Below are 17,052 nucleotides of genomic sequence, written 5' to 3' on the forward strand. Positions count from 1 at the left end.
ATCAGGTGGTTGTTATTGACAAATAAACGAGTGTTAGCTAAGAGGTGTCCTCAAGGGAGCCTACATCAATTGGTTGCTTTGATTTTTGGCCTTTCCAAATAGGTAGCTTTTTCCTTGTTGGAGAGTAAAGCAAGGAAGGCTAAAAGGCAAAATAACTTATGCACTAGTGAAATAGCTTATGCACAAGAAACAACACACAAGTAAAACAAATTATGCGCAAGAAAATGGGAGTCACAAACCCTGAACCCATACCTCATGCGGTTCGAGGGTACATAATGTCTCTAAAAGTTTCGGAGTCCCTTGTGGCATGTCCTCTTCATATTTCTCATTGTCGGCATCTTCCTAGGGAGCATGCTGAAAAAGAGTCCTCATTGTCTATGTCCTGCAAGGCCGCCTCAAGCCAAGGAGGGAAATCGTGCGCCCTCCTCTATGCATACCCATAACGTGGTAGTTTGAGAATTATTTGCAATGGGATAAAGATCATCATGTAAGCCCACACATAATATCAACAATAAGTAGAGAGAAAAAACAAGACATGTTGGACACTTACATTTGCATCGTAACCTAGATGACCTTTTTTTGCCATATAATCTCTCATCCTCCCACCTATAAATTCCTCAACAAGCAGCCTATGACCTACCCTTGTACTTATTTCCAAGGTCCTTCCATACCTTCAATGCTTGAACGTGCATGAGGCATTGATACCTCTTACACTTTTGCGTGAACGTCCAATTTTGGTCGCCAAACCTTTTCAAAAAAAAATTATGCCAAGCTTTCACTTCAGGTTTCGGCATGAGCTTTGCTCTTCTCTCCATCTCTTTGTGTAGGGACCAACCTCTAGGGTGCTTTTCTCTCTATGTTGATACCATGGTAGTCCTTGAGGTGACCCATCATCTGCACCCTCTTGAAAATGAAGGCTAAACGCTTTGGGCTATCTATGGCTGCATGGAATTGGCGTGCTAGACGCCCATCGGGGAGCTCAACCTCTAGGAAAGGATTTGGATCTTCAATGTGGGGTGCCTCTTCCCCCTTTGCATGCACCTCAGCATTGTCTCGTGTTGTTCCCTTTGCCACATCCTCTATCACTTTCTTTGGACTCAACTCCACAATCACTTGTACACACCAACTTCTTTCATGGACACTCATTTAGGTTAGGGAGTGTCTTCATCAAAAGTTTCTTTCGTGGACTTCTCCTTGGTTGAGGGGTAGCCATGTTAGCAATAGGAGATTGGAGGGGGTGTAGAAGCTCTCCTCATAGGAAGGAGATCCCTCTTCTTGATCCTGGGCTACATCCACACTCCCCACCTTTGCGTGTTGGACCCGAGCCTCACTCTTTGCACACAATGTTGCATTGACCTTTGATGCTAATCCTTGTGCGGTTGAACGTGTGATGCGAGAGGAACCACCTCGCACACATGATCTCTTCCCCTTTCAGATGGGTGAGTGGGCCATATGCTGGATATGGGAGTAGCATGAAGTATATTAGTAAGACATAAGCTTGTATCCATAAGCATGATCTCTCTCTCTCTCTCTCTCTCTCTCTCTCTCTCTCTCTCTCTCTCTCTCTCTCTCTCTCTCTCTCTCTCTCTCTCTCTCTCTCTCTCTCTCTAAGAGATCAATGCATTCTACAAGCATGCATGCTTATATGTTCACGTGTCATCCAAATTTTACCATCATACAATAGTGTTGAATGTGTGTGTGTGTGTGTGTGTGTGTTGGGAGGGGGGGGGGGGGGCACCACCTGCAATGGATTCTCCAATCGATTTTTACCATCATACAATAGTGTTGAATGTGTGTGTTTGTGGGGGGCGGGGGGGGATACGGGGAGGGGCCACCACTTGCAATGTATTCTCCACCACTTACAATGGATTCTCCAATTAAAAAAACATCTCTCTCTCTCTCTCTCTCTCTCTCTCTCTCTCTCTCTCTCTCTCTCTCTCTCTCTCTCTCTCTCTCTCTCAGAGTGATACATTCTAATTGTATTTGTGCATGTGTGTGTGCATTGGCCATCCAAATTTTACCAGCGTGCAATTGTATGTGTTTCTATTGCCTGCAATCTTCATTCTCCAATTGATTCTCGACAAACCATTAAAGAAAAAAAACACGTGTGTGTGCGTGTGTTCAACAAACCATGAAAACAAAAAAAATGTGTGTGTGTGCATGCGTGTGTGTGTGTGTGTGTTGAGAGAGAGAGAGAGAGAGAGAGAGAGAGAGAGAGAGAGAGAGAGAGAGAGAGAGAGAGAGAGAGAGAGAGAGAGAGAGAGAGAGAAAAGGAAGAACCAATTTTACATTGAAAATGGTGATCCATAAGCTAGCCTTCCTGATCGAGGTTGATCAAATATGCTAGAGATAGAGAGAGGGCTTTTCGTTGCTGATAGAGAGAAGGATTTGCATTGCTGATTTCCTTCAAGAAACAACTTTTGCATTGCTATTTTCCTTCAAGCTTTATGTTGTTGATTCCCTTCAAGCCATGGCTCATCTCACACAATTCACACATCCTTCTTGCAGGCAAAAAAATATGCCTCCTTGCTTTTCCTTCCCCCCTCAATTCTAATGCATGACCATACCCCCACCTCGCTATGGTTCACCATCCGGTTGACATGCAAACCATGAGCCCACTCTGCACGACTTTAGTCCTTTTCCATGTTGGTGCCTCTATCCCATGTATACCCGGGTTTTGTGTTTTTCACTGCCAGGTGGGTGGCCCGGATGCCCTCCCGAGGCTTGGTGTTTAGTGTTGAGTTATCCTCCCTTGACTACATTCATGACTCATTTCTTAAGAAATCAATTTATATGACCGTCTTTATTAGATTCTAGGGAAAATTACCAAAATACCCCTCTAATTTGAGGAAATTCCCAAAATACCCTTGCATCTATTTTGGTTGGATTGTTCAAAATTTTCTAATCTTCATTCGTTTTTGACAATTGAGATCCGTTTTCGAGTGCTCAGCATTTAATTTGTCACCAAATACCCCTCTAATTTGAGGAAATTCCCAAAATACCCTTGTATCTATTTTGGTTGGATTGTTCAAGATTTTCTAATCTTCATTCATTTTTGACAATTGAGATCCGTTTTCGAGTGCTCAGCATTTAATTTGTCACCAATTACCATCGCAAAAAAGGCAATTATGTCGAAGCAATTCATCTCCAAAGCCTACATAACCAACTCAAATTGTAGTTTTAGCATCTTGTACGATAGACAATCACTCTTCTTGGGAAGACCTACAAAAAATTTTATTTTTGGAGAAATTTACTCTCACAACCAGTGGTATTTTGGGAATTTTGGAAAATCTGAAGGGCATTTTGGGAATTGATGACAAAATATTGGGGGTATTTCCACAAATTATAGGGGTATTTTGGTAATTTTCCCCAGATTCTATTCTGTTTCCAAACTCTAGAGGTCACACACTAACGCCTTAGGATTATATTTGGGCATGTAGTAACTTAACATGATTTAAGGGTTTCATAGTGAAGAAGACCCCAAATATCAATGATGCTCAAAACCACTTCCAAATTGAAGCCCATCTAATCGAAAAGTTTTGGCTCTTTTAAAATTTAAGACATTAGTAGAAAGATTCCATTTGAAGCCTTGCTATCGTCTCTTTGTCCCTGGGTGCGTATTAGAATTATTTAAATACAATGTTTGTAGGAAAGAGATCCCCTTTCAGTATGAAGAAAAAACTTCCCGATTCATTTGTGTGTGTTTTATCCAGAGTAAGGTAGCTTGCCAAAGTAAAAAACCCTTCCAAGATAAGATAGAGTTCTTACCTGCATCCATCCAAACAAGACAACAATTCAGTTAGCCTTGTATGTGTTTTACAGGTATCAATGGACCATATCAGTTGTTATCCATGTCCATCTTACAAAACTTTTTTAACTTTAAACAAGCTAGGTTCGCAGTAAATCCTTTTCTTATATAAGTCAAATTATTACTTTTTACCTAAGTGACACGGTATTCCTTTCAATCAGAGTAGCATATTCCCCAAAGAGAATATGCGTTATCCTACAATCATTTTAGTGAGGTTCTATCAGTCAGTAAGTATAGATATAACCTCTTAGTTATAGAATCGATGGTGTACTTATCATATAAATGGGATCCAATGTAATCTATTAGTTACAACCTTATAGCTAGCCAAGTAGTAGAAGCATAGCCCAAAAAAAAAAAACACTAACTGTGAATGTCAATCCAAAAAACCGACTGGTCCTTCATAGAGTGCAACTGATAAAAAATCCATCCCATAAACACAATCATACATTAGAACATGGGTCCGAAAAACTGTAATATAACCATTTATCACCCTCCTTCAATAAGCTATCCATTACAATCAACTACTGCATTAGAAGCAGTATTCCATATTTACAATCAGCTACTGCATTAGAAGCAGTATTCCATCTTTACCCGAGGTATAACCCATTCCAAGCTTCTGTTGAAAAAACTGCCATATACTTACCTTCATACATAGTCTGCGCAGAGAACCATTTCAATAGAACATAAGCCAAACCCAAAACGTTGTGTTACATCAAGCTTTAATCTCAAGATGATGATTCTTTCCTCTGAATGTGAGCACCTACAATGAAATAGAGTACCTAAAGCCTCAGTTGCTACAAAGGCTAGGAGTAACCCCATATATTTGAGAAGAATCAGTTATGCCGAGATTAGAACAAGCGCAAACGCACAGTTAATGCAAAAAGTAATCAACGTCGCTTTTATTGAAATAACAAGAAAAACCCATTTTTTTCAAAAACCATTTACGCAGAGATTAGGTAGAGTCTACATACAGTATTTTCCTGCAACGGATTTATAAGAAACCCATTCATAAGATCATATGCAGTAACGAGCTAAAATACTCATATTTCCTTTCCAAACAAAGCAGCAGAACAACCACCAACCACCAATATATGCCACAGTATTACATCCAGTCCTTACCATTGACTGGCCCAATTGGTGCCAACCAATCACAATATGAAGAGCCAGACATCCCCCGATAGTAAATCATTGAGGCGACCTAACCAGTCCAAGGTCAGGAGCAACTCCTATATGATGTTTATACCATTCTTTGTCAGCTTATAACGGGCGGGGGTGTATCATGCCCAAGGTTACCATATCAAGCTCCTTGATATAACAACAACAAAAAAACCCCTTTGCAAAACAATTTACAAGAACAACATAGCCTTTGGTTTAATTGTACAATATGCATGCTTGAAACAAGCATAAGGTAGGACCACCTTTCCTAAATTAAATCCTTTTAGTGTTTAATCATGTCAGGCATGCATAAATAGTGCAGTAAACCAACTAACCCAGCAAGGGTAAGAAAAAAACCTGAGTCACCTGCGTGGTGAGAGCTCCATTCTCCTTGGCAGTAAAGCAGATAGTAGGTGATTTCAAAATAACTCAACACGACCACAATGGCTAAGTGAGGGGCAGAGATGCGCCCTCACCTGTTTTTATAGTAGGAGGAGGCCGGTCTGTCCATATGCTGTGTCAAGGTAGCGAGAGAGTCAGGCCGCACTCCCTCACGAGTGTGTGATAGCATAGAGCTGTGCGTCGATGGCCATCAATGGAGATTGATAGTCAGGTGGGTGGAGAAGCTGCCTTCACTGCGCCATGAGAGCAGATGCCATTGAACACGCTCGAATCTCCAAAAGTACAGAGCGTCATAATACATTCAAGGGCTAAGCCCCATGGTAGTAGTAAACTTAGTGGTCCATTTTTAAATGCAATCTCTTAAGTTGACCTAGTCTGGTCGAGGCAAAAGAGCAATAGAGAGGGGGGGGGGGGGTTGATTGGTGTATTTGTGGGTGGGTGGGTGTGAAAAAAATTCCTTTAGTTTGTGAGTTTCAACACTACAAGTGTGTGTGTGTGTGTGTGTGTCTCACTCGTTGTCTCATCGGATTGACTCGTGAGCCTTTGTGTGTGTGTGTGTGTGTGTGTGTGACACTCGCTGCCATCTCCATCACACACACACACCATTTGTGGGCCTGTGAGACAGTCACCGATAGTGCTCGGGAAAAATCATTTTTCCAAACATACAAAATTCCTTTCCTTGAATTTTCCAAGAGGAAATTTTAGAAAATTAGGTTATTTTTTTCAAGATTTTGCACTATTTTTCTCTATTTTGGAGCGGGATTTCTCATTTTCTCCTTGCTCTCAAATGACATTTATGATATTGAAAACGACACAATATTAAGCCGACACATTTTTCCCAAACACTGGTCACCGACGAAAAAGTTTCTCTCTCTCTCTCTCTCTCTCTCTCTCTCTCTCTCTCTCTCTCTCAACGTTCGCAGGCACATTGGCCAAAGACTCAATTTTCTATGCTATTTGCTATCGGCACAGAGACATGAATCTATGTGTGTGTGTGTGTGAGACACTCGTTGCCATCTCCATCACGCACACACACACACTATTTGTGCCTAGACAGTCGCCGATAGTGTTCGGGAAAAATCATTTTTCCAAACATACAAAAATTCCTTTCCTTGAATTTGCCAAGAGGAAATTTTAGAAAATTAGTTTATTTTTTCGGGATTTTGGACTATTTTCTCTATTTTGGAGTGAAATTCCTCCTTTTCTCTCAAACGACATTTTTGATATTGATATTAAGTCGAGACACATTTTTCCGTAACACTGGTCGACGTTGTAAAAGTCTCTCTCTCTCTCTCTCTCTCTCTCTCTCTCTCTCTCTCTCTCTCTCTCTCTCTCTCTCTCTCTCTCTCAGCGTTCACACAGGCACATTGGCCAAACGCTATTTGTTGTCGGCACAGGAACATGACTCGCTGTGTGTGTGTGTGTGTGTGTGTGTGTGTGACACTCGCTGCCTTGTCCAACGGGGCCTACAAAGGAAAGTAGGTCTAAAATAATAAAGATATTCATCTCCAAAGCCTACATAATCAACTCAAATTCTAGTTTTAGCATCTTGTATTGTTAGACAATCAGTTTTCTTATGTAAGCTACAAGCAGGGGTATTTGGGGAATTTTGAAAAATTTACAAGGCATTTTGGGAATGTTTGACAAGATATTGGGGGTATTTTGGCAATTTATGAAATTTGAGGGGTATTATGCAGCGGTGTCCAGCGGGCAGAGAGAGAGAGAGAGAGAGAGAGAGAGAGAGAGAGAGAGAGAGAGAGAGAGAGAGATCTATTATCGTCCTCGAAGGTCAAATATGACCTATGGGACCAAATGAACATGTCACGTGGTGTGAATGGAGGTCATAAGTGACTCTTGATGCTCAAAAATAGCTGAAATGAGTGTCGCAATAGAGAGTCCACATCGTGGTTGGGAGAGGAAGGTATGTAGGGAGAGCTCATGGCTGAAGATATCATTTGGAGAAGAAGAGAGATTTGTAGTTTGGGGCAATGTGTGTGGTGTAATGGCCGAAGCGAGAACCTCCGGATTTCTCACAAGCCGTGATTAATTGGCGTTGTAAGAAGGCCTCATTAACTTGGGAGTTGATCGATGCAACCTTGACCAAGTGACATGCATCCCATCTTCCGAACCATTTCTTGATGTCAAGCATCCACCCTGAACTTAGTATTTTGCTCTTGCATGTCTTTTGGACCTTTTGACTTGCTTCATATGTGATTCTAAGAAGTCGATACAAAAGGCTACGTTGTGTCTTAAGCATGTACTCCACAACCCTTTGCATGCCCAAGACCTCAATGGGAAGCGATCCGGACTCAAGAAGTAAGAGCATGTAGGGTGTTTGTGTCTTGACTTCGAGAAAGTTGGTGAGAAAACGCTTTTGGACATTCTCAAACTCTTTCCAAGTAGACTTCCCGATGCTACCACCCAACACCTCCACTCCATAAAGAAGCAACGGTGTCACCGATGTGTCAAAGAGATACTTTTTGAGAGCCCAACACTTGATCTCTCGAGCATTGCACATGTTCTCAAATGCATAATAAGCCCTCTTTCCGGCTTCCAAGCGACGCATTGCGCAATCCTTCCATTTATGATTGGATGGAACCTCAAGGCCAAGGTACTTGAAGCTATCTACCACTTCAAGTTGCTCATTGTTGTATACAATGCATGCATTCTTGTCATTGAGGGTCTTTACAAGCATAACCTTGGTTTTGGATCCATTCATGATCAACCCGCTACGTAGGCAAAAGTGTTCTAAGACACTCATAAGCTTTTGTGCATCTTCTAAGGTATGTACCGAGAACACTACATCATCGGCATAAAGCAAAAGCATGATCACCGCATTTATGATCTTAACCTCTTCTATGCCTTCTTGTTGCATAAAATCAAGAACCATGCATTCCAATTCATCAATGAGTAGCCCAAAGAGGGTTGGGGAAAGTGGGCATCCTTTTTTGACATCAATGGTGCTTGCAAAAAAATTTGAAATTCCATCTCCCATACGTAGTCGACGTATCACTTTTTGGTAGATGCGAGAGACTGCATGCATAAATTCTCTCGGCACTTGAAGACTTTGCATACGTCTCTAAAGTTTTCCTCGCGGTACCATGTCAAAAGCTTTCTTGAAATCCACAAAGCAACAATACAACTTTTTTCCTTTCAATCGAGACGCTTCCATAAGAACTCAAAGAGTGACAAGGTGATCAATAGTGCTATGATGCTTTCGAAAACCTCCTTGGCCAAGCGCACGTTTGCCGTTCTTTTCAGCCCATTCACTTATCTTCATCTCCATGATACATCCAGATAACTTTGCCATCAAAGAATCAACCATTATAGTGCGATAGTTGTTCACATTGTTTACATCTCCTCCTTTGTGCAAAGGTTTAATCCAATCTGTACTCCAATCATGAGGCATGCCATACTGAAGTGCAAGGTTAAACATATCGCGTATCTAATATCATGTTTTCTTGCTTGTCCATTCAATCATTTGACCCTTGACACCTTGAAGGTCCCCTGCCTTGCGAGTAGCAAGTTTCTCAAGCGCGCGGCATACATCTTCAATGGTAAAGAAGGGAGGCATAAACAAAAGGGAGCTACAACACTCCATCTTATCAACATTGGGTTGCTCACATAGGTTCTTGTAATGCGTATATATATCCTCAAGAGTCAAGTCACCAAAGCTCTCAACACGCTTGCCTTTTAGATTTTACCAAAACTTGCCACATGCATGTGCTTTCTCTTGCGCTAAAAGAAGTTGTTTTTTGACCTCCCACCTTCTCCTCTTTTTTTGAACAAGTACTTTGTATGTGTGTGAATGTTCCAAGTAAACATCCTTGTCTTTGCTTGCATCCAACCTTAGCAAGTGTTTTCAGGCTTGACTACATTCCATGTCAAACCATTTCTTCTTGGTGTTACCCTTCTTAGACCTTTTGCAAGACATGTGTTTCACCGAAAAGCATTTCTTCGCACAAGAGAAAATTACTTCTTTGAAAACTTTCCACTTGCATTCTAATGTTGGGCTCTCTTGATGCTCTGTCATGCTTAACATTTGGTCCACCATATTAGCATATATAAGTGTTTGTTTGAAGTCTAGACGTAGGTACGAATGATTCACATCATGATTGGAGGCTACATGCTCGAGTCTTTTACTACACTTGAGGTCAATACGTAACATCCTATGATCCAATTCCGGATTCCATTCACCAAGTGTAAAGCTTTGTATGCATTCTAGAGTAGCTTCCGAAAACAACATATAGTCAATCACGTTATCACCATTGTGCTTTCTACTTGTAAAGTCATTGGTGTCTTGCCATAGAGATACACCATTTTGCAATGAGCATTCCGGTACTATTGCACATATGTAGAAGTGACTTTCCATAGTGATCCAGTTCTTTTGCATCATTAGAACTTCGATTATACACGTATGAGTCATCCATTCTTCTTGAGACATGCGGCATGTTGACTTGTTGTGTGTCGTGTTGTAACGTATTTGTGCGAGCATTCATGTTTCCACAGACAATGACTTCACCCTGGTTCTTGTAATGAGCAATGTCTTTCTCTAGTTCAACAAAGGGCTGATCTCTATCCATATCCAAGCAAGCATAAAAGTTGGAGTCATAGTGAAGAATGTAGCAACCAACCACAAACATGACTTGACCATTTGGTGGACTGATTTTCAGCCATAAGTAACGTTTATACTTATCTTCTCTGACAATGGAAACATCTTTCAAACCCTTTTTGGTCATACATGCTATGCCTCCTTGGCCTCTACGTTGCTTTGCATTTTTGGCCCACATCAAAGAATGCACATTGTATTTGTCAAATCCAAGAATTCGTTGTGCATCATGCTCCCATGTTTCGACAATAATTATCACATCGGAGTCATTGGTAAGCTCATCAATGCCAATTCCTGCATTCCATGGATACCCATTACAATTCCAAAAGCTTATTCGCAAGCGTGAATTGGTCTCATAGATCATGTGTCCCTATTTGTTGGGTGGACTTGCATCCTCCTCAAGTGACTTTTCTTCTTGAGATGACTCCTTAACCTTCTTGCTTCTTTCCTCATATGCTTTGCGATGTAGATTTTGTTGCATAAGAGTGCGATCCTCATATACATTACAACCCGTTCCTTTAAAGTAGATCCAACTATTGTCAAGAATGATATTTCTCTTTACCTCATCAACCATGGTACATACAATAGGTCTTTCTCCCGAGCAAGGGACTCCTTGTTTTCCAACTCGATGTGCACCATAAGCCATGATTCCAGACATGCCAAGGTATGTAGCAAAAAACTCTTCAATAGCAACCGCAAGATTTTGGGGTGTTTCCATGCTTTCCTCTTTGATTCCACGAATGACGATGTTCTTTGAGCGTTTTTGTCGTTCTTGCAATTCTTGAGTATCCACATTCTCTACATTCTTTGCTTGGACAACGGCTTACGTGATAGGAGATGTAGAAACCACATTTTCCTTACATATATCAGCCCATGATTTGGATGCATTTCTCAACTTACATACATCATGTCGTATCGTATCTATCGTTTCCTTTTTCAATACATGATCACTCTCAACTTTGCTGAAGCGCTCTTTCAATACATTCATGTCAACAAGAGAGCGCTTACATTCTTGAACTTCATTCTCAAGATACATCAAGCGTGTTGTTTGCATTTCAAGAACCTTCTTGAGGTGCTCATTCTCCACGACGAGAACTCTTAAAGTGCCGTTCTCCATTGCAAGTGCGCGCAGCTCTTCACCTCGCTTGTTATGACGGTTTCTTGTAATGAAACCAAGTAAGCCATGATCATTGCTTTCGTTGTTGTAGACGATGTGGTTGGATTAGCATCCAAATTCCTTGGAGATTTTGCATCATTCTCCATGGCGAGTGTGGATTTTCCACTCTTGCGAGTTTTGTCTGACATTGCCTTCAAGTCGGCAACAAAAACGCAAAGTTTTGACAAATTTTTCAATTCTGAGATGTTGTTACAACAAAGCCTTCCATTGGTCAAATTTTTTTGTCTTTCCATCAATGCGTAGTGGGCTTCTTGCTCTTCGATTGAGGCTATAGATCACCTAAATCGGAGTTCAAATGAGCGAGTTATGATCGAAAGAGTGAATTGATGTCTACTAGGTCAAAAAACCGCTGTGTGTGTGTGTGTGTGTGTGTGTGTGTGTGTGTGTGTGTGTGTGTGAGAGAGAGAGAGAGAGAGAGAGAGAGAGAGAGAGAGAGAGAGAGAGAGAGAGAGAGAGAGTCCTTTTGTAGTGCCTTGGCTCGTGTTGAATGGTATAGTTTGTCAATGAACATTAAACGCTCTCTCTCTCTCTCTCTCTATCTCTCTATCTATCTATCTATCTGCATTTGTGCTCGGTGCCTAGACGACCCTGGAGACTAGGACAATCACGTCTCTGTGTGTGTGTGTCTGTGTGTGTGTGTGTGTGTGCGTGCGCGTTTGTATTCGACCGCGTCGGGGCCTGGGAGTCGGATGGGATAGTCAACGTCGCTCTCTCTCATTCTCTGCTTGTCGTTGTCTAAGCTTGCTTGCAGGGCACACTGGCCGGACTAAGCAGCTTGCACCATGTGGCGAGGGAGGGGGGGGGGGGGGGGATTCCTCCCTCTTTTTTTATAGTATAGATAGTTTAGATAATTTTAGATATCAGCCACATTGCACGTACGTAACTTTAGGAGGATGAAATAGACAACTTCCTTAAAACTAGCAAGCTTGCTAATACACAATCTTTCTTTTTTACTAGTATGGCCGTCCACCTTCATCGACCTCTCTCTCTCTCTTTCTATCTCCCTCTTTATCGCGTGCACATGGGTTTCTCTCAGTTTTGGAGTTTAGCCTTCATGTCGTAGATTTTGACACGTGTAAAGGGCTCCCCCTTCTGCCATATTATGTTAGTTTAGAGAGGAAACTCGTCGAGGACCTGTTACACTCTGTCAAGTCCATTGCACTTGACATACATACTGTCTAATGTGTTGCCTAAGTATGTGTTCTTTTCAAGCAACCCACTATCACAAATATCAACATGTATCATATTGCCTTGGTTCTTCTTATTCTCTTCCCCTCCATGTTTGCTTGTGTAGCGGATATTGCTTCTTTCTTGGTGTTGCCCTCTGTTTTTACGACATCGACCTTGTGTGCACATGTATGTGGTCACGACCTATGTAGAGGATATTGCTGCTTCCCTCTCTCTCTCTCTCTCTCTATTTTAATCGTTCTATAAAAAATTAATGGTGTTAAAACTATCTGAAAAGATCACAAATCTACTAAAAACATTAATTTTTTTCTAAAACCATTAATTTTTTTATAGAACGATTAAAAGAGAGAGAGAGAGAGAGAGAGAGAGAGAGAGAGAGAGAGAGAGAACGTATGGGTGATGATGATGTTGACGATGGTGATGATCTAGCTTGCTCTCTCTCTCTCTCTTAGTGCAGTCTGTCTCTTGTCTCATGCGCTCTCTCTCTCTCTCTCTCTCTCTCTCTCTCTCTCTCTTTTAGCTAGTAGCACTTCTAGTTTCATTTTATATTTCTTTCGTACCCAAACATGATATCAAATTCACCAGTTTGTGTCTCATAGGCCATTTTGGCCTCTTGAAGACGTTAATATGTTATTGGGAAAATTACCAAAATACCCCTCTAATTTGTGGAAATTTCCAAAATACCCCTCAAATTTCAAAAATTCCCAAAACACCCTTGTATCTATTTTGGTTGGATCGATCAAGATTTTCTAATCATTATTCTTTTTTGACAATTGAGATCCATTTTTGAGTGCTTAGCATGTAATTTGTCACAAATTATCGTGCCAAAAAGGCAATTATGCTCGAAAATAATGAAGCAATTCATCTCCAAAGCCTACATAGCCAACTCAAATTTTTGTTATAGCATCTTGTATTGATAGACAATCAATCTTCTTATGAAAAGCTACATTTTTTTTTAGTTTTTGGAGAAATTTAATCTCACAACCAGGGGTTTTTTGGAAAATTTGAAAGGCATTTTGGGAATTTATGACAAAATAGGGAGGGTACTTTGGGAATTTTTGAAATTTGAGGGGTATTTTGGAAATGACCACAAAATAGACGGGTATTTTGGTAATTTTCGCTATATTAATTTGGCCTCGATCTTGAAGTCGATTTATCATTTTGGTCTCAATATTGAAGTTAACATATCATTTCATTTCTTTCCCATGGCCATCAACTTCAAAATTCTAAGGATGAGATTTGTCTCGCTCTCCAGCTCTCATCTCTCTCTCTCTCTCTCTCTCTCTCTCTCTCTCTCTCTCACACACACACACACACACACACACACACACACTTTCTCCTGCGCACACACAGAGACGAGGGATTCTCTCTCTCTCTCTCTCTCTCTCTCTCTCTCTCTCTCTCCGTGCGCCTCTGTACTCTCTTGAGTGAAGTTCACTTTAAAGCATTGATTGCAGAGATTGATGACGTCGCGTTCAATGGCACTCACTCACTATGTGTGCGTCATGTGTGTGTTGCGCTTGTTGTCTTGCCGGGTTGACTTGTGAGACTCAGAGCACACTTGCCAGTTGATTCGACTTCTACCACATGGTCCAGGAAGAACATGGTTTTATTGTTGGTATCACCGTTCCCCTCACTCAGGCGAATATGGCTAGAAGAAACCATTTGCACCCACGTGGCCGCATGAATTCCTATCCCCTTCATCTATAGTATAGATTAGTACAGCCGATCGCCTTCGACGGCCTCTCTCTCTCTCTCTCTCTCTCTCTCTCGCTCTCTCCCCCCCTCTTTATCACGTGCACATGGGCTTCTCTCAGCTTTGGAGTTTAGCCTTCATGTCGAAGATTTTGACACGTGTAAAGAGCTCCCCCCTTCCGCCATATTGTGTTAGTTTAGATTAAGAATCCTTCAAGGAAACTTGCGAATGAGAATTAAACCACTTTTGTAGGGTGATATGCACGTTCACCTTTTTGTGTAAATATAGGAACATATTTAAAATCCACTTCGAAAGGACTTTTAGTGGAGCCCGTTTCTAAAATTTAATCTAACTAATTTCCTAAATACGATGTGAGATTGGGCTCTAAAAGCCTTTAAAATGTGTACAACATTTGATAACAAAGAAAAAAAAAGATTTTAGTGGCGTTGTTAGGGAATCTGCCTCAAATACCCTCTAATTATGCTTAAAATCAAAATCTTCATTTGATAAAATCGTAGTGACATAAATATAATATATTTGGGAAAGATGAAAAGAAATTCATTAGATAGAAGATTCTCCAAGATCTTTGTGCCATATCCCGAAGGGGTCATGAAATCTTTGCAAGAAATGAAATAGTTTTCCCACAACTCGATGAACTCAAAGGTCGTTGAGCATGACCTCCCCCCTCCTTCACGGCGCGACCTCTCTCTTGCTGCCCTTGCTCGCACCAGAGAGAGAGAGAGAGAGAGAGAGAGAGAGAGAGAGAGAGAGAGATGCTCTCGTAGAGCCTACAGAGAAAGAGTTGCTCTGTCTTTGTCGTACCTTTACTTTCACTCCAGGCTTGTGTTGGCATCTTGCTTAATTCCCTCTTAATGAGCTATTTTCCAAAATGTGTACAACATACTGGCTCCACATAAAATAAAACCCATCAACAGAAAGATTCCATCGCTCCTCTCCCTTGCTGCATGTGCCCTCATCGTTTGGACTCTCCCTCTTCCTCTTGTGCTCGCATTCTTGGTGCTGCTCCTTTTGCCCCATAGCTTCCATCTCCTAATGTGCCCCATACCTCACGACGATGTCTATCCTTTGTCTATGCGCCACGACTTAATATACCTCTTCACCTCCTTGTGCGCCCATCGAACCTCTCTCTCTCTCTCTCTCTTGTTGTCATGAGTTCATGGATGCTGTTGGCTTGCTTCCACAACTTATTGGTATTGTAAAGGTGAAGTCATCTCTTTCGAGACTCCACACAACAATTCTTGCTTACCCCCTTCCCCCTTTGTTCTCTGCGCCCCCGGGGAAACAAATTTCTACCACAACACCACCACACACAGGACAACCCCTCAATAGCAATCTCATCGTAAATTCTCTCACCCGTGTCACATAGCTTCTATGGTACATCACAAAGCTTCTGCAGCCGTGTATGGATGGAGAGAGAGAGAGAGAGAGAGAGAGAGAGAGAGAGCGCCATATCACCATGGACCCGAAGTTGTAGTGGTAGAAAGAAGGAGAATCTGGAGTGATTCCCACGAAAGCTACATTTAAAATGAATTACTGGTTTAACAAAAAAACTAGAAAAGCGAACGTTTAGGTGGCCTTGTTTCCGGGAATCTCATACATATAGGCCTAGTAGGTGGAGCTAAAAGTAGCCAGAGAGGGCTGCTACCACACAAAACTTCCCACTTTCTCTGCAGGGTGCTTACTGATGCAGAGTTTTCATCGAAGTTCCTTCTTTCGGCTTGATGCTTTGACTGGCGTCAGCTTTGAGGAGTTACCGTGCCCAGCAATTAGGGTTTCCTGGAGGCAATTTTGTGCTCTTTGATACCCACATTTCATTGCAAAAGAGTGTAATCAGGCGGAGTTTTTTTATCTTCGGTTTTCTGTCTTATACCCATGATGATCAATCTTCGGTTGCCAGAAGAGCATCAGACGGCCCTTGTCTAAGTCTCTAAGCCACACAGCTGCAGAAGATCAATGAAGAAGATGTCTAATTCTTGGTCTACGAACTTCTGCATCGGATCCCCTTTCTGGAACGAGAAGCCTATGTACTATTGTTCGCTTTTAAGAGAGATTTATTGGTAGTTGTCTGATTTCTACCATGGCTGCCCGCCGGCTTGCAGAGACGCTATCCAGGCGTCTAGTAGAAGATATCTACCGGTGCAGTCAGAAGAAGCAGACAGGAGTCAGCCTTAAATATATGATGGATTTTGGAGCCTTTCCAACTAAGAAAAACCTTCTCGTGTCTGCGCAATTTCTTCACAAAGAACTGCCTGTCCGGCTTGCACACAGGGTGATCGAGCTGGAGAATCTTCCTTATGGGCTCTCCGAGAAGGCCCCAGTTGTCAAGGTAATCGAGCTGTATGTTAAATGAGAGAGAGAGAGAGAAGAAGAGAAGTTTTAATGTCGAAGGATCAATTCTAAGAGATCTCGAAGTTACTATTCGAGTCTCGACGTGTCTTGAACTCAAGACCTCTTATTCAAGTGAGAACTGGGATAACCAGTCTACCACACTGGGGTGATAGAAAGGTTATTCCAGTTTTCTCTTCACACACACACACACACACACACACACACACACACACACACACACAGAGAGAGAGAGAGAGAGAGAGAGAGAGAGAGAGAGAGAGAGAGAGAGAGAGAGAGAGAGAGAGAGAGAGAGAGAGAGAGAGAGATGATGATGATGATGAAATGAAATGTTATATTACGTCTTCAAAAGGCCAAAGTGACCTGTGTGCACATTGGAGAAACAAGACAATGATGATCATCCCATGAGCTCTCTCATGGGTTTCTGTAGTGTGACCTCAATGTCCTCCATGGTCAGCTCTCGGGGGAGGGGGGGGATTTGGGGGGGCGAGCTCGATGTCGCTCAATGATGCTCTGTAGCCTTTGATGTAGACCTCGACCAGGATGTGAAGATCCTCGTATCCTCGGGCGTTGTGGGTGGCCCAGCTGGATGGTTCGATCAAGAAGAATGCCCCAATGAGGTTGTGACTGGGTAACCTATGGTGGGCGAT

At 41.9% G+C, this 17,052-nt stretch overlaps 1 protein-coding gene across 4 annotated transcripts in view; it reads left to right on the plus strand.

Moving 5' to 3' along the window:
* LOC147458626 (pyruvate dehydrogenase (acetyl-transferring) kinase, mitochondrial-like) overlaps nucleotides 1–17,052 on the plus strand; it is a 146,336-nt gene that overhangs the window by 94,502 nt on the left and 34,782 nt on the right. For 2 of the 4 annotated variants that reach the window (XR_015187767.1, XR_015187768.1), the window contains exon 1: nucleotides 15,660–16,382. The exons of 1 other annotated variant lie outside the window; for it this stretch is intronic. Coding sequence is in view for 1 of the 3 variants with exons in the window: in XM_086510093.1 (XP_086366219.1) it covers nucleotides 16,134–16,382 (249 nt within the window). In the remaining 2 variants the exon portion in view is untranslated. Of the gene's footprint in view, nucleotides 1–15,659; nucleotides 16,383–17,052 lie in introns of those variants that run through there. One more of the 4 variants, XM_086510093.1, reaches the window with a different exon arrangement.

This window comes from Adiantum capillus-veneris, chromosome 4 (genome assembly GCF_014529385.1).
Source record: "Adiantum capillus-veneris isolate H3 chromosome 4, ASM1452938v2, whole genome shotgun sequence".
Taxonomy (NCBI): Eukaryota; Viridiplantae; Streptophyta; class Polypodiopsida; order Polypodiales; family Pteridaceae; genus Adiantum; species Adiantum capillus-veneris.